Below are 18,087 nucleotides of genomic sequence, written 5' to 3' on the forward strand. Positions count from 1 at the left end.
CATGTCTTGTAAAGAAGGCTCCAGAGCTATATTTAGTACTGCAGCTGGGGTCTCAGTAGAGGGGTAGAGTCCCCTCTCTGGACCTGCTGGCCGTGCTTCTTTTGATGCACCCCAGGATATTGTTGGCCTTCTGGGCTATGAGTCCATATTGCTGGCTTGTATCCAGTTTTTCATCCACTAGCACCCCCAAGTCCCTCTCAGGAGAGCTACACTCAATCCCTTTATCCCACAGCCTGTATTGATACTGGGGCTTGCCCCAACCCAAGTGCAGGACTGTGTACTTGGCCTTGATGAACTTCATGAGGTTCACATGGGTCCACTGCTCTGGCTTGTCCAGTTCCCTCTGGATGACATCTCGGCCTTCAGGTGTGTCAACTGTACCACTCAGTTTGGTGTCATCTGCAAACCTGTTGAGGGTGAACTTGATCCCACTTTTGTCATTGATGAAGATATTAAACAATACCGGTCGCAATAGGGAGGGACATCACTCATGCTGATCTCCATTAGGACATTGAGCTGTTGACCACTACCCTCTGGATACAACCATCCAACCAATTCCTTATCCACTGAGCAGCCCACCCATCAGATTCATTTCTCTCCTATTTAGAGAAAAGGATGTTGTGGGACGTAGTGTTGAAAGCCTTACAGAAGTCCAGGCAGAGGACATCCCTACGTCTTCCCTTGTCCCCTAGGGTAGTCCCTCCAAATGACATGAAATTCAGTATACTAAAAGCAACCAAAATACAAGCAATATGTAATAAAAAGGAGTATGTTTTTAATTAAGCATAAGATGTGTGCAATATGAAGTAGATTGTATTATATATTCCAAGTTAAATATTGGCATAGATCTATGTAACAGCTATAATATAGGAATCTACAACATATCATTTAACTATAATCTGAGAGGGAGGGAGCATTCAAATTCTTAAAATTATTCTGCTGCATTTAAACTACTCTAGCAAAATTATCATAAATTCCAAGGGGAGTTGCAGTACTGAGTTGAGTAAATAAGGTACCAATGTCATAATTAAATCTGCATAAGGATAATCTACCTGTACAGACAGAGCCCAGTTTTAGATTCTGTGCATGCCTGAAAGATCTGATTTTACACTTCAGGCTACAGTAAGTAAAAGACTGAATACCAAGATATGTGAAATTGGAAGGAAAAATTCTTTCCCAATGTTCTATCTTTAATTGAAATTTTAAGTCAATATATTCTCTTTACTCACTTTAGTTTGGTTTTTACAACAGAAGAGAGTTAGTTGAAAGAAGTCATGTAAAAATCAGTACTAGATCCTTTTTAATAAACAGCAGGATTATTAATAAAACCAAAGTATTGGCACATGGTCTTTCAAAGGAGAGTAGTGATTTCACTTAGTTTGAAGTTCAGTAAAAGGTTAAATCCCTTTTTTTAGTGTTTGGTCCAAATTCAGTGGTTCTGAAGTTATTTTCATTTATACTCCGATGTTTTCTTGCAATGAATGCTCTAGGAAATTGAAAACAGTTGGGGCACACAGCTCCTTAAGAACTGAAATTTCCTATCTTAGATTGTATGTCTTAAAAAATATAAAACCAGATCTCAAGAATTAATACTGGCTGTATAATATGTTTTCTCTTCTTAGGTACTTTTTGTTGATCCTGTCCGAGAAGATACAGGTGATTATATGAAACTGGCAGAATTATTCTATCATCATAATGTACCACTTAGGTAAGGAAAACTGGAAGTCTTGAAGAAAAGTGTAGAGAGAAGGTTCCTTTCCTTTTTTCTTCTTTGTCTTCTAGTCTGCTAAGCAAAGACGTGAATTCAAATGAAGTCCAATGCAACAACATTCTAATAAGACGCATTGGTTACCCACTTGTGTTTAGATTACTGAGGTATGAACTATTCTTAAGCAAATAAGTTGCAAGGAATAACATTCCTGAATGTATAGAAAATAAACAGTGAACATCTGATAAAAATTACATTGTCAAATAGTTCCTCTGGATGCCCATGTGAAGCTGCATTCTAAGCAAAATATCCTGTAAATAAAATATTATTTGAGAGCATGTTTTTAATTTAGTTCTTTCAATTTAAGTTGCTTTACCTATTTTATATAAATACTTAAAGACCAAAGTGAGATTATCCTCACCAAGTTTTGCATTTCTAGAAGTGAGTTGTCTGAGTCTGAACAAGCAGTCATTTTAGAGAGAAGGACATTTCTCAGGAAGAATCTGGTTGATCTGAGATGCCTACTTTAACAAAAAAATTAATTGCTCTCAGAGGTGCCTGTTTATTTCCACAGCTTCTAAAAGAAGGGTGTCCAAACTAGAGACAGAGTTCATTCAGCAAGATGATTTCTGTGTTAAATATTAAAAATCCTCCTGTGAAATGGCTTTTTGTTTCTTCAGTAAATTACAGGGTTTTATTTTTTCTTTGCTTCTGAGGGCTTTACACTCTCAAAATGCCAGATGACTGGCAGAATCCAGCTTACTAGTCTTCGTCTCTTAATGCAGGCAACCGTGTTCATGAATAGGCTTATATTTCTCCTTTTGGGAGTTTACATTCTGGCTGTGGGTGTGCACATGCTCTGTCACTTATGACTCGAAGATTTTCCTTGGAAGTTTTTGTGCTCTTGCCGTGCCTTACCTATTGCTTGTGACATGGCATGTAAGATGGAACTTGTCTGCTTTCTTTCCTTCCTTTCGTTGTCAGAAAATGGCTTAGTGCTTTCTGGTGCAGGTGAATTTTCCAGTCCCAAATATCCTCAGTGGAAGAATCTTCCTTGTCCTCTTCCTATACCAGCTAGGATGGAACTGAGTGTAATGATCAGAAGTCCTTTGAAGTATTGTAGAGACCAGAAGGTTTCTTATGTGTTCTCAGCAGGAACTATAACTTCAAGTATCTTCAATATTAAGTCTCCTGGGTCGTCAGTCTGTGAATGACTTCATGCTTTAGTCATTGTGCAGCTGTTCACAATCTGTTTGACCAGATTGTCCCACTGCTCAAAGCCATTCTTTCCTGGGGGAACGGGATCTTCACATAGTATCTTGGACTTTTGAGCTTTCTGGAATGTGTGTCAAAACCTTTCAATGACATCTTCATGAGTTTCATGTGCAAATGATGATGCTCAATTTAATCCGAATGTTTTGTGTAGACAAATAAGGACGGCTAGGTTTGATTTTTTTCGCCCTGCTATTGTGGAATATCAAATCTCTGTTATGCTTTGTGCTGTAAAAATAATATAGCATGATAATCCAGGTCTTCTTTGTGAGACAAGTATCAAAATACCACTTCCACGGGGAGTTTTCAACGGTTGTTTTCCTCTCAGGCCTCTTATTTTTAAGGCTTTTTTCTTTTAATAGAAGTGTAAGGAATTGCTGTAGATGTACTTAAAATTGCTATGAAAGGAGAATGAATAGCAGCGGAAGGGTGGGGAAGGCCCAGAAGGTAAAAAACACAAGAGAAGGATTCATGAGAATGGCATGTATTGATGACAGGGCAACAAGACCCCAGTGTATCTACATGCAGCTACTCATGACAGTCATTTCAGGAAAAATAAAAAGCAGATTATGCTCAGACTAAAACAGAGATTTAAGGTTAAGAGATGATGACAGGAACGTAAAAAATGTCATAACCTTTGATCAGACAAAGAAAAGAAATGGTTGTGAGCAAATCCTAAGCACTCGCAGAGATCTTAATTGCTGTCAGTTTTTTGTGCCCACTTTCTGAACAGATTACTTGAATGCAAACATCTTGTTCTTTCCTGGTGGTATTAGAATGTGTGTGAAACTGGTATTGTTTTAAAATGTGTGATTTTTTTGTTTTTCATAGAATTGGATTTGTTTTCATTTTAAATACAAAAGAAGAAGTTGATGGAAATGAAGACGCTGGAGTAGCTCTTTGGAGAACTTTTAATTACATTGCAGAAGAATCTGACACCTTTCAAGCCTTTACCTCGATAATTAATGTTAGTTCTTTCACAAGAAATCACCTCTTTTTTTAAACTTTTCTATATAGTTAGGATTTTTCTACCCTGTGACAAGATGATACATTTGCATTTACTTTACCTGGAAACAAAGTATTAAAAACATGTGTAGCATTAATGTGCGGTTGAATGACTTGCAGAAATTCTTTTCTCCTTCAAACCAACTTGTTCGCATCACTTTACCTGTCTACAAGCTTGCTTCAAGAATGTAAAAAGGTAGTTGCATACCTTACGGCTTTTGGTATATTTTTGTGAAAATTATTCTGTATTATTTATGTTAACTTGATGTGCCTGCTTTTGTGTTACTTGTCTCTGGGAGTACAGGTGTTTTAATATCACTTTGGCAGTGCTATAAGCTTTGGAAAACTCTTGGTTGTTCTCTAGTGTAGAAAGTAAAACAGAATAAGATACATATATTTTTTTTTGGTCATGTTTGAGCTCTTCATAGGTGTAGAAAACAAAAATATTCCAGATTTGCAGTGTAATGAAGGGACCAGGTGTTCTGTGTGAGAGAATGCAGGTTCATGTAAAGACAGGAATTTCAGAGACAAGAGATGAATAGAGGGAAATAAAGTGAGCAGTCTGTGTAAAGACTCTGCAGGCAAAATTATATCAGATAATGTGGTATTAATACCTACCATTTTTTGTATTTTTTGTTACTTTTGGGTTTTGTTATTCTGTTTAATGCCTAGAAACTAATGTCATGGACAAGCTCGGAGAGCTTAAAATGAAAGGAACTGAAGTAACTAGGAGTATCTTGGAGGAGAAATAGAAATCCATAACTGTTAGGAGCTGACACGCATTTATGACAATTATCCACAACCAGTTCACAAAACATCAATTTACAGTGTGTTTTCTAAAATGTGTTCTTCTGTTTACATTGTTTTGTAATATGTAAAGGAGGGGATGATAAATGTAATTAAAAGATAACAAAAATAGAATCAATAAAAGCTTTGAGATATTCAGTGCCATACATAGTAATGTAATGTTCCTCAATTGAAAGTATATAGATTGAATAATTTTCACTTGGAATTTCTTTTGTATTTTTGATGAAAGCAATAAAATCTTATGCTATGAAATAAAATAGCATTAGAAGGGAAAAATTATCACTGTAGTGAAGAAGTATCACTGACTATTTCAGGCTTGGATTCATCCCATATAGATTCAGGTGTCCATGGTTAACTATTTTGCAGTAAGAATTTAGATTCCTTCTCTAATCAGTGGAGAGAAATAACCTTTCAGGTTTAGCTCACATAAATGTGTTTACTTTCCTACTTCAGATTTAGACTAAAAGTATAATAACAGATTAATCAGAACAGTGCTGTGATGAAAAATTGTGCGTATGTGCGATGATGATAATTAGTAAAGCGGTATAAGAACTACAATTAGCAATAAAAGCAATATAAAGGCATATTGCTATAAAAAATCGCTACGGCATTATAAAAACATTACATTTACTTCATTGTTTGTTCACTTTTATTGATTGTATTAAATTATCATTGAAATTTTACCTGTGTCTCTCTTACAATTTTTACAGCTGTACCATGAAGTGAGAGAGGGAGATGTTCTAACAGTAAATGAGGTGAAAGATGCTCTTAGAAGCGAATACCCCCACGCTGATGTTGAAAGCATACTGGGTGTTCATTCTGAATACGATGAAGGGAGGAAGGTATGTTGAGATCAAAGTGGCGAGAAATATTGTAGTAGCCAATTCATTGCATTTGCTAAGCTGAAAGACTGCTAAGTGCTAAAGAATATAAATAGAGTGTCTTTTGACTTAAATTTTAGTCCTATTTGGGCTTTTGCAGATATGTTTATAGGGTTTCTGCATTACTATTCTCACTATTAAAATATACTACTGCCTGCTGCTTTCAGGAGCAGAAGTGTTTTTCTAGTGAGCATCCTAAGGTGCCTGTCTTACACTTATAACATCTTATATCCTCCTTATATATTTATAAGCATTGTTAAGATCCCTTCTCAGTTTTCTCTACTTCAGGCTAGGCAAACAGAGGTCACTCAGCCTCTCCACATAAGAGAGATGCTCCAGTCCCCAAATGATCTTTGTGGCCTTCTGCTGGACTGTCTCCAGTAGTTCCTTGTCTTGATCTGGTGAGCCTGGAACTGGACACAGGACTCGAGATGTGGCCTGACTAGGGCATAGTAGAGGAGGAGGAGGATAACCTCCCTCAACCTGCTTGCCACACTCTTCTTGATGGACCCTAGGATACCATTGGGCTTCTTGGCCACGAGGGCACGTTGCTGGCTCATTGTCAGCTTGTTGTCTACCAGGATTCCCAGGTCCTTCTCCTCAGAGCTGCTTTCCAGCAGGTCATCCCCTAACCTGTACTGGTGCAGTCCCAAGGTGCAGGACTCTGTTTGCCTTTGTTGAACTTCATTAGATTCCTCTCCGCCCAACTTTCCAGCCTGTCCAGGTCTCAGTGAATGGCAGCACAACCTTCTGGTGTATCAGCCACTCCTGGTTTTGTGTCATCAGCAAACTTGCTGTGAGGGTATGTTCTGTCCCTACATTCAGGTCACTGCTGAATATGTTGAATAAGACTGGGCTGAGTACTGACTGTCTCACTTCTCAATTGTGATCTGCTTAATATTTCCTGCTAAGGCTATTAAGCAAAGTGAAATGTTTCTCAGCAAGATGATAAAGCAACACTTTTGAACACTGTATATAGATCTATAATTCCTTTTCTCGTTGTATTTGATAAATGAGTCCCATGCGTCCTGTTTGGTTTCCAGATATTTCATGTTTTTTCCGTGCTTCTCATGAGAAGGTGTGACAGTGAAGGGTGCTTGGAGATTAGAGTTCATTGTCTCTTGATATTAGTTTAATTTTTTGCTACAGTCAGCCACAGTCTATTTAATCCTGTGATATTTCTGATATGATCAGGCAGGAGCAACCTTTTATAAAAAGACTGGCCTGGGTCCATTGCCTCAAGCTCTGTTTAATGGCGTGCCCTTTAACAGAGAAGAGATGGATGCTGCAGAGTTAGAGACAGTTATTCTTCAGAGGATTATTGATGCCACCGGGTTCTTCCAGAGGGCAGTTTTCATGGTATGTTTAACATTTCTGAATGAACACAAGATGAAATATTTGACAGTGGATTGTTTGATTCATGTTTATATATTAAATGTTTTATAACGAGACGGTTTGAAATTAATAATATGACAACTGAAGTGACATTGTTACATTAATTAGTGGCTGTGGCATGTTTAGGTTATTCAAGACTGAAGGATCAACTGTGCATATAGCAATCATATGGAATTTTTTCAACCAGAAACTGAGAACGTGCTGCAGTTGTTCACTGGAAAATGTGCATCCGATATTTTGAAATACTGTCTGTATGATACTTAAATGTTTTTTACTTTACATTGTCCGTAACTTGGTATATATAGGAGCTTTGAGCTCAGCTGAAAGGTTGTACCAATACTTGGGTTTTGTTTGCCTTAAATTAAATCTGTTCTTCTATAGTTTCTTTTCTCTTACAACAGGGTGTATTAAATGATCACATAAATGCAATGGATTTTCTCATGGATCAGCACAATGTAGTTTCCCGTATGAACCCCACTATTCTGGGGGCAGAAAGAAGATACATACCTTTCAGATCCACAAATGGTAACTACTTTTCTTGGATTGGCTGTTTTGATTTTCCTTTTTGAAGTCTAACATGTTGTGTTTTACATTTTACAGTTCCATTTGATGTGGAAGACTTCTCTACTTTCTCCTTTTTGGATTCGCAAGATAAAAGTGCTGTAATTTCAGACAACATGAAGTATTTAACAAAAAAGGGTATATTAATTTTGCATGTTATACATGTGGGTATTAAAAATTGTTGAAATTTCCCAGTAAAATAATCCAAGTAAGTAAGTATCCTAAGAATCCCATATAAATAAATACCCATATCTAAGTATCTTCTTTCAGAAGACTGACCATATCTTACTGTGGTAAACATAATAAACAGGACGGTTATTTTAGATTTTGTAGTTTTGAAATGGGAAGGATATCATAGCTAGTTGTTTTTTGTATTACAAAGTTAAATTTTGCGAGACTTTTGCACCTCAGTTTTCAAACAGACTCAGTTTTCACACTAATATGGTTTTACTTAGGATACTTAAGAGTATATTCAGTTTTTAAGTGACTCTTAGTTGCAGCATTATCAAGTGAAGAATGTATAGTTTTTGTTATATCTATAGCAAAATTAGGCATTTCTACAATTTAAGGAATAATTGATTTAATTTCTTTATTAGCATTCAAAATCTTTATTTTTCCTCTAGTGAGATTGTTTAATTTTGGTATCTGTCTTTCTGTAGAAAAGAAAATAAAACAATTCTGATGGATCATCACTCATACATTTTCTCTTGCTGAATCTTACACTTTTTTGTACATTTAAAATATTTTTTAATGTAAAATATTCTTATTGCATATGCAAGTACTTTCCCTCGGAGAAAAAGAAGTTAGAAGAAATTATGATTACAGCATAGAGGGCATAATACTGCATGGAATTCTGCAGTTCTCTAGGAGCAGATAGTTAAAAACTGCTCATTTGCACAAGTCCATCCAGGGACAGAATAATCCTGTTAACAAAGTGCTATTTGTGTGGTAATTATTATGCAGTATTAACATCGTTTTACTTATTCCATTATCAGAACTAAATGCCATATAATTACATTTCTTTAGAATAAAATTATTTTACTCTATTTGATTCTGTCCACAACCACATAGGCATCCCAGCTGGTTATCAAATGCTGGTTTTCAATCTGTAGGCTCATTGCTAAGATTCAGATCCCTTGCGTTAAACCTCTAAACTTTCAGCTGGAATCTACATTTCAAATCTTTGTCCACAGTGTGTTTCTCTAGTCTCCAACAACATTTAATCATGACTTCTTCCTAGAATCTCAGAAAACCCTTATAAAATATCTGTCTATATGATATTACCTTTTAGGGGACTTGTGATAGATAGACTTGGTTAGACTAATATTCTTCTACATATAATTTTGCAGAATTTTTCATGTACTATTGCCCTTCTATGAAGAATAGAGAACCAGGATGTAATAGACCAGGAAAAAGGGAAATTTTCTAAGTATACACCTATAACATAGTATACTTACTCTAGGCTGTGTTCTACATATTCCCATTTGTATCCAGAAATGGTGAATTTTACTGTACTGTTGATTGAAGGGCTTGACTCTGCTACTGGGGAAAGTGAATGGCCTAAGTCACACATTCTTGTAACTACATAATTCTTTTCAAGTCTTGTTAAATGATCCGCCTCCATCAAACGTTGACAAGAGACCTCTGGTGAAGAAAGTCTTATTAATTTGAGCTATCTTGTTATTCAGAGCCATCATGTTTCAGTGGTACAGCAGCAGATCAGCTACTTATTAACATGACTCATTAATATGATAAAGTACCCCTTAATAACTTTGTTTCAGTTCAGAGGGCAACAGATTCTAATGTGGCAAAGATTAGTCTTACGGTTGAAGTTAGCAGTCAAACATACACATAAACTTCAAAATCTCAAGCAGAATTAATTCATTATTCATTACTCAGAAGATTCTCCAGACTGTAAAGCAGGATTATCTTTCATTTTTCAGGTGAAGATGCGTTATATGCTGTTACTATCTGGATTATTGCTGATTTTGATAAGCCTGCTGGAAGGCGACTGCTTTCTAACACCTTGAAACACCTGGTGAGTTTCTAGCAGTTGTTATTAAAATAATTATTATGAATATGTTCCTAACAACACTGTGTACATTCAAAAGCTTAATACCCTTAAATAAAGGTGTAACAATATTATTTTGTGGGTCAGGTGCAGATTTATGAGACTCTGCTTTCATTTTGCTCTACTATCCTGCAGCACGGGCATCTTAGGCCTGTAAATGATATGATTCTTGGACTCCTGACATACAAGATAAACTATGACTCCGTGTGTTGAAAGGGTGAACTTCTTCCCAATGACAGACCTTGTCCTGCGAGGTAACCTAGCATGTTACCTGGCTCAGGAAAGTTAGGGTAATGCCTGTTTGCGTGAACCAATTTGCAGTGCTCTCCAGTGTTGTATAGCATAACTGTGGCCACAAAGTGGTCATTTTTCCACATGCTGTTTGTATCCTTCTTTGGTGGATTACGAGTTTTGTGCGTTTTAATATGCTAGGATGATCATCTCCATTTCTAAGTCTGCTTATTTTTTAGTTCTTCAGTATTAATAACAGAATTTAAAATATACAAGTAAATGTCACGTGAATATAAATGACAAAAAAAACTTCAGTTCTGAGGAGTTTAGAAAAGTAATTAGACTGAAATTGGGAAAACATCTACATTTAGTAATCAGCAATGAAATAGAAACCATCTGAAGGGAATTATAAAATCGGTACATTGCAGTGAGCATGTGGTACTGAATGTGTCCTAAAATCAAGCTTAAAAACTGCAGAGAGGTAAGCAGTACAGGTCCTTGTTACATAAAAAAACATTTAATTTAACTGACTGCTAGATCTGTGGTCCAAGCTTGACAGACACATTCCTGCTGTAGTTTCACTGTTTCCCCCTTCAGTGAGGAAAATATGCCATAGTTCTCAACTCTAGGAAGCAAGAACTGTCTGACTAAGTCCCTGTTAGACAATGAGGAGTATCTAGGAAAAGTATTAGAAAAAGCTGTCCTGAACAAGATTTGTTGAATCCTCTATGAAATAGCAGCTTAATTGATTATCTTCATTCTAATGTCCTAGTTTTTCTTTAGTTAAACCTTATTTCTAGTTGTACTGCTTGGCCTAATGATTTCCAAACAAAACCAAACCAAAACCAGTTTTTTCAAAGTCCGTTGTTTTCTATAATGTTTCTCCACTCCTTTCTAGTGCCTTTTGTTTATTGCATCAGACTCCAGTAGTGTTTCTGATAGATGCAGAACTGGCTGAGACACCTCTTGCATGTGACTTGCTGTAAGCCTTTGAAGGAAATTGTGCAAGAATCTGGAAAGGGATGTGGCCAAGGGGAACTAATTTTTAACTATTCCAGCTAATATATAGTATTTTCAAAACTACTAGTATATTTTAACGTCATTTGAAAAACCTAGAGATGTCTTAGCTGGAAGAGACCTCTGGAGGCAAACGTCCCACTCAAAATGCGATTATTGCCCTCATTACACCAGGCCAGCTTTATGTTTATGTGAAGGGGTTGTGAAAATCTCCCAGGAGGCAACTGTGTCCTCTCCCTTGACAGTTTGCTCTGGTCTTGCACTGCCTTCCTAGTGTAGTTTCTCCTGCTAAGACAATTACCCCTTGTTACAATTTCTGCCGCCACCAAGTCTGGCCGTTTCATACCTTTCTCTGCCCCTTCAGTAGTTGTTTGTTGCTGTTACGGTTCTCCATAGCATCCAGACTGAACCAGCCCAGCTTATTTAATGCCTTCTCATAGGCCACTCTTAGCCCTTTGCTGAAGCCTTTCCAGCATCTCAACATCCTTAGTGTACTGGGATAACCAAAACCGGGCACAGCAGTGGAAATGAAGCTTCATAAGTACTGAGTAAAGGAGAATAAGAGCTTCCCTCGATCAGCTTGCCATGTGTCTCCTAGCATAGCCTACTATGCCACCTGTCTTCTTTCTACTGAGAGAATGCTTCTCTGCAGCAGTTTAAAGAACATATTTTCAAATAGATGTTTTAACAAAACTTTACTCAAGGGCTGCAATTTAAAGTTTGCTTGTGTAAATACGTTAAATACCAGTGATTTCTTTCCTTATATTTGTATTCTTCACTTCAATAGAGACCATGTACCTTTTCTTCAGTGAGTGATGCTATTTGATCCTGCCTTAGTATCATCACTGTCTCTACTAAAATTTAAGTAGCATCACTGATTTTAGCAAGTGAAAGATTTTCCTGCTGATTAAGATTAACATAAGTGGATAAATTTTCTTGTATTTATTTTATGTTTCATTTGAACATCTACAAAACTGATGCTGAAGTCTGTAAATGAACACTTGTGTATGGCCTTTGTAAATAAAAACACTTCTTCAGAATGCTCAAAGGCAATTGTTCTGCTGAAAAAAAAAATCTTATTTTTAAAATATGTGTTACAGAATAGGTAAATCCTTAGTAATATCATTTTTACTCCCAATTGAAGTTCGGAATTACGCATTGATATGTGTTTTTCTAAAGGAAAATAGCCACAAACAATTAAATACTTAAGGGCATTTCACAGAGTTGTAATAGATATGAATACATCAGATAAAGCAGATGGAACAGTAAAAATGTGTGTTATTTTGATTATTTTGTACTTTTCTTTGCAGAAAACAAGCAGTCATACACGAGTTGGGATTTTGAACAATCCTTCTTCAAAAATAAAGGAAGATAACACAGTCATTGCAAGAGCAATTTTGGCTGCTTTTCTAACCCAAAACAACAGCAACTTAAAAAGTTTCTTAAGTAAACTTACTAAGGAAGAGACAGCAAAATCCCTTGCTGCTGGAACTAAAATCACTAAATTTCTCGTCCCGGTGAGTGCAAACTAAATTAGACTACTTTTTTGTTTCATTTTACATGCATTTTCTGGTAAGGAAATGTGGTTGAGAGTAATAGTGTTTGGCCAAATAACTGTGAAGTAAATAATAGTTATACAGTTTCTACTCAGGCAGATTTGGAATTTGACAACTTTTACATGGTGGAAGAATAGAGAATTTCTTTGAAGTAAAGGAAGAAAATACGAGAGTACTGAAAAATATACAATACAGATGCTGGATTATTGAAACCCAAATAGTTTAATTTTTAATCATTCATTTTTTTAATAGCACTATCTAAATTAAAATTACAGTATTTATTTGTCAAGAATTAAGGCTTCACTCGTAACTGTCTTTACCTTGCTGATGGGCTTGTGAACAGTAACAAGGACGACTGAATTGGTTGAGGTTAATGAGCATTGTATATTTCTGGCCAACATTTTCTGGTGTGTTTCTATGAAAAGTAATTGATTTACAATACAAATGTTACTGATTTCAAAATTCACACATAGGGAAATAGGGTGGAGCTGAGTTAGCAAATAACAGTTGCAAACTACGGTTTTTGATTCAGAAGGAGCTGTAAATAGTATTTTAAAATATTATAGGAATATTTGGATTTTATATATGAATAAATAAATTTTATATATATTTTAAATATGGTAGAAAGATTTAGAAGACTAAATTTTATATATATTTTAAATATAATAGGAAGATTTGGAAGACTAAGAACTATCTGACACCGTACTGGAAAATTAATTAGCTGATTTGGGTCCTGCTGTTATTTCATTGTCTAATAAATGATGTAAAGGTAGTTAATTAAGCTGTATTGCTAATTTATTTTATTATATTAGTTGTTTCTGAGTTAATCTGTTTGCTTGGTCTGTAAATTTCTAATGAAGAAAAGCATATCAGTAGAGTTTAATATGGCAGGATGATGTGAGGCACAGTGCCATTGTGTGCATGGCAAATTCCAATATTGTTTTCCCACTTTGAACAATGATTTGTTCTGCATCTTACTGGACGATGTTGGCTTCCCCAGGCTCTGTTGAAGCTGTGTCCCATGACCGTGTTAAAATAACTGTTAGGTTTTTAGAGCAGTGTGGATTTTTTTTATATCTTTCTCCTAAAGCTGAGAATACAGATCAGTTGTTAGAATGTTTTGTTTTTACATGCAGCTGTGTGCTGTGTCTTAGAGTTTAACCTCAGGCTCAGCTTCCCCCTCATGCTTATTCGCAGTTGCTCAAGGATAAAAATTGCACACTGGCTCATTGGAAGACCGTGTCTCCGCACCAATGATCATGTACTTATATTCAAACTAACATTGTTGTAGAATCATAGAATGGTTTCCCCTCCCATGGGTAAGGACACCTCCCATGAGACCAGGCTGCTCAAGACCCATCCAGCCTCACCTTGAGCACTTCCAGGGATGTGGCATCCACAACTTCCTAGGCAACCTGTTCCAGTGTCTCACCACTGTTGCTTTATTCTGATTTCGGGTGATTACATAACTTGAAGAAAAACTTTGCTTACTTCAGCTGTTACACAACTTTACTGGATCATTCCATCATTTCATAATTTGCCTTTGTTTTAGGGGATGGATGATAATACTTTTGAGAAGAAGTACAACACTTTAGGCCTGGATGTAATTAAAACCCACCAGATGTTCTGCCAGGAGGTTCTTAAGCTGCTTCCTGGGCAAATGGCTGTTACGAGCAATGGCAGGGTAAGAAATAAATTAATTAATCTGTCTTTTTGTATGTAAATTTTACTTCCTGGAACTTCAGTTTAAAGCTGAAAAAAAGGCATTATATTGATATCCATTTTTTCATCCTGTTGGTAGAGTCTGAATGTTTGCCTTGTCTTTTATTTCCTACTAATTTGTTTATTAGCTTTATTTCATTGAAGCTCCTATGTATTTGTGTCATTCCCACAGCTGTTTAACAGATCATCTGATTAAATCATAGAATCATAGAATACTTAGGGTTGGAAGGGACCTTAAAGATCATCCAGTTCCAACCCCACTGCCATGGGCAGGGACATCCTACTAAATCAGGCTGCCCAAGGCCCCATCCAGCCTGGCTTTGAACACCTCCAGGGATGGGGCATCCACAACCTCCCTTGGTAACCTGTTCCAGTGTCTCACCACTCTCATGGTGAAGAAATTCTTCCTAATGTCTAGTCTAAATCTACCCCTTTCCAGTTTGTACTCGTTTTCCCTCATCCTATCCCCACAAGCCTTTATGAATAGCCCCTCCTCAGCTTTCCTGTAGGGCCCCTTCAGGTACTGGAAGGTCACTATAAGGTCTCCTCGGAACCTTCTGTTCTCCAGGCTGAACAAGCCCAACTCTCATAGCCTGCCCTCGTAGGGAAGGTGCTCCAGCCCTCCAGTCATGTTTGTAGCCCTCCTTTGGACCTGTTCCAACAGCTCCATATCCTTCTTATGTTGAGGATTCCAGAACTAGACAATACTCCAGATGAGGTCTCACAAGAGAGGGATAGAGGGGCAAAATCACTTTCCTCAACCTGCTGGCCACGCTTTTTTGATGGATATGGTTGGCCTTCTGGCCTGCGAGTGCACATTGCCGGTTCATGTGGAGCTTCTCATTGACCAGCACTCTCAAGTCCTTCTCTGCAGTGCTGCTCACATTCACATCATCCTCCATCGTTTACTGAAAATGAGGATTGCCCCTACCCAGGTGCAGGACCTTACACTTGGCCTTGTTGAACCTCATGAGGTTCTCAGAGGCCCACTTCTCCAGTCTGTCCAGGTCCCTCTGGATGACATAATTTCTTTCCGGTGTGGCAACTACACCACTCAGCTTGGTGTCATCTGTAAACTTGCTGAGGGTGCACTCAATCTCGCTGTCAATGTCATTGATAAAGATATTAAACAGCACCGGTCCCAGTACAGACCTCTGAAGGACACCACTTGTCTTGGATCTCCATCTGGACTTGAAGCCATTGACCACTGCTCCTTGAATGCAACCATCCAACCAGTTTCTTATCCACTGTACTGTCCATCCATCAAATTCATCTCTCTCCAATTTAGAGAGAAGGATGTTTGGGGGGACTGTGTCAAAGGCTTTACAGAAGTCCAGATAAATCACATCTGTTGGTTTACCCATGTCCACTGCTGCGGTTACCCCATCATAGAAAGCCACGAAGTTGGTCATACAGGGTTTGCCGTGCTGGCTGCCATTAATCTACTCCCTGTCCTCCATGTGCTTTAGCATAGCTTCTAGGAGGAAGCTTGCATCAGGACATTCTCCATCCTTGAAGAAGCCCCTGTAGGCTCTTGACATTGACTTGAGTCAGTTTAACCTGGTAAAATGTGAGCAGGAAAGCCAAACAACATCCTCAAAACTATTTCCTGGGACTTCTAGGCACTTTATTTTCCTTCAGACACCAAAAAAAAAAAAAAATAGTAGTTCTGTTTCTCATCTCTGGATATCCTGCATTTCTTATCCTTTGTGTTTGTCTTTTTTCCTATCCATTCTGCTTGATCTGAGAAATTTTGAGAAGTTAAGATTGTGTTCACAGAATGAAACAAGTAAAGAGTGCAGTAGGCAGATAGTGATTTGAATTTCAGTTTAAAATCATGTACCTAACAGAGCTTGTTCTTAAACTTAGATTTGTTACCTCTTAATTGTATCCTTCTTAGATAGGTATGTATAATGAAAAATGTCATGTATATTTCCATTGTAACTGTTCTTTGTGACTGATAATTAACTGTAACTATGTAACTGCAAAAACCTAATCCAGTATAGTTACTCTACAATTTAGGACTAATTAATTAATCATATTGATGTATATAGGTCTGAGGGTTACGCATTGAATACTGTGCATTCATTAAAAATGTTAGTGTATGTTTGCGTTACAGAAGAAACATTGTTGGGACTTTATGCTTTTAAGAACACTTTTTCTCTGTCCAAGGTATTGGGTCCTTTAGATGAAAATGAATTCTATGCTGAAGACTTTAATTTGTTGGAAAAAATAACATACAGTACCTCAGCAGAGAAGATTAAAGCTATTGTCAAAGAGATGGGAAACAGTAGTAAGAGGTAAAATTCTTTTGCTTTTTGAGGCTTTACGATATACTGTCTTGTTTATTGCCTGTGACCAATAATCCTTCTGCACAGTGTTCTGGTTTTGACTGGAATAGAGTTAATTTTCTTCTTGGTAACTGGCATAGTGCTGTGTTTTGGATTTAGTATAAAAGCAGTGTTGATAGCACACTGATGTTTTAGTTGCTACCTAGGGCTTACAGTAAGGCAAGGACTTTTCTGCTTCTCATTCCCTGCCAGTGAGAAGGGGAGTGCATGGAAATCAGGGAGGGGTCACAGCTGGCACAGCCAACCTAAACTGGCCAGAGGGTTATTCCATACCATATGATGTCATGCTCGGCATATAAATTGGGGAGAGTTGGCCAGGGCGTGGCAATGGCTGCTCAGGGGACTGGCTAGACACAGGTTGGCAGGTTGTGAGCAGTTGCTTTTCGTTTGCATCACTTGTATCCCTTTGGTTTCATTTCACTCCCTATTGTTATTTTCCTTTTCATCATCATCAATAATAAGACTTTTTCTACTATCATTATCATCATCATCATTATTAGTTATCATGATTTGTTTCATTCATTAAACTGTTCTTATCGCAACCCAGGAGTTTTTTCCTCACTTTTACCCTTCTGATTCTCTTCCCCCATCCCATCAGGTGGGGGTGAGCAAGTGTCTGTGTGGAGCTTAGTTGCTGACTGGGGTTAAACCACACCATCTGGGAAATAAGAACAAAGGTTCAAATACTTAGCCATAGTACTCTGCATACTATATACTCATATATGGACACTCTACATGCACTTTATGAAAGTGCCTGTTGTTTGCATGCTATATATTGCCTATCCTCTTACTTAGCATCTGAGTACTTCTACACAGACAGGTTTAACTGTCCTTCATTTCCTCCTTAGCATTTTCATAAAAGACTTTGTACACCTACTCAAATGCTTTCCCTGTTTTCTAGAAGAAATGGCCAATCTGATAATTTTTCTATCACCTTTGTGCTTGGCTAATTGTGCTATCTAACATAGTTTTCCACTATCTATATAAACTATATAGCATAGAGTCATAGAATGGTTTGGGTTGGAAGGAGCCTTAGAGATCATCCAGTTCCAACATCCCTGCCGTGGGCAGGGACACCTCCCACCAGATCAGGCTGCCCAAGACCCCATCCAACCTGGCCTTGAACACCTCCAGGGATGGGGCATCCACAACTTCCCTGGGCAACGTGTGCCAGTGCCTCACCACCCTAATTGTGAAGAATTTCTTCCTGATGTCTAATCTAAATTTTCCGCTTTCCAATTTATAACCATTCTCCCTAGTCCTATCACTCCATGCCCTTGTAAAAAATCCCTCTCCAGCTTTCTGGTAGCCCCCTTCGGGTACTGGAAGGCTTCAATAAAGTCTCCTCAGAGCCTTCTCTTCTCCAGGCTGAAAAACCCAAACTCTCTCAGCCTGTCCTCATAGCAGAGGCGCTCCAGCCCTCTGATCATCATTGTAGCTCTCCTCTGGACATGTTCCAACAGTTCCTTTTTATGTTGGTAATTCCAGAACTGGACACAGTACTCCCCTG

The 18,087-nt window shown here is 37.6% G+C and overlaps 1 protein-coding gene across 3 annotated transcripts in view; it reads left to right on the top strand.

Moving 5' to 3' along the window:
* Positions 1-18,087, top strand: part of UGGT2 (UDP-glucose glycoprotein glucosyltransferase 2) — a 98,760-nt gene that overhangs the window by 38,869 nt on the left and 41,804 nt on the right. For all 3 annotated transcript variants that reach the window (XR_008448243.1, XM_054056684.1, XM_054056694.1), the window contains exons 14-23: positions 1,623-1,708; positions 3,812-3,947; positions 5,503-5,634; positions 6,868-7,032; positions 7,470-7,593; positions 7,669-7,767; positions 9,573-9,667; positions 12,259-12,465; positions 14,057-14,188; positions 16,399-16,526. Coding sequence is in view for 2 of the 3 variants with exons in the window: in XM_054056684.1 (XP_053912659.1) it covers positions 1,623-1,708; positions 3,812-3,947; positions 5,503-5,634; positions 6,868-7,032; positions 7,470-7,593; positions 7,669-7,767; positions 9,573-9,667; positions 12,259-12,465; positions 14,057-14,188; positions 16,399-16,526 (1,304 nt within the window). In the remaining variant the exon portion in view is untranslated. The remainder of the gene's footprint in view (positions 1-1,622; positions 1,709-3,811; positions 3,948-5,502; positions 5,635-6,867; positions 7,033-7,469; positions 7,594-7,668; positions 7,768-9,572; positions 9,668-12,258; positions 12,466-14,056; positions 14,189-16,398; positions 16,527-18,087) is intronic.

This window comes from Cuculus canorus, chromosome 1 (genome assembly GCF_017976375.1).
Source record: "Cuculus canorus isolate bCucCan1 chromosome 1, bCucCan1.pri, whole genome shotgun sequence".
Classification (NCBI taxonomy): domain Eukaryota; kingdom Metazoa; phylum Chordata; class Aves; order Cuculiformes; family Cuculidae; genus Cuculus; species Cuculus canorus.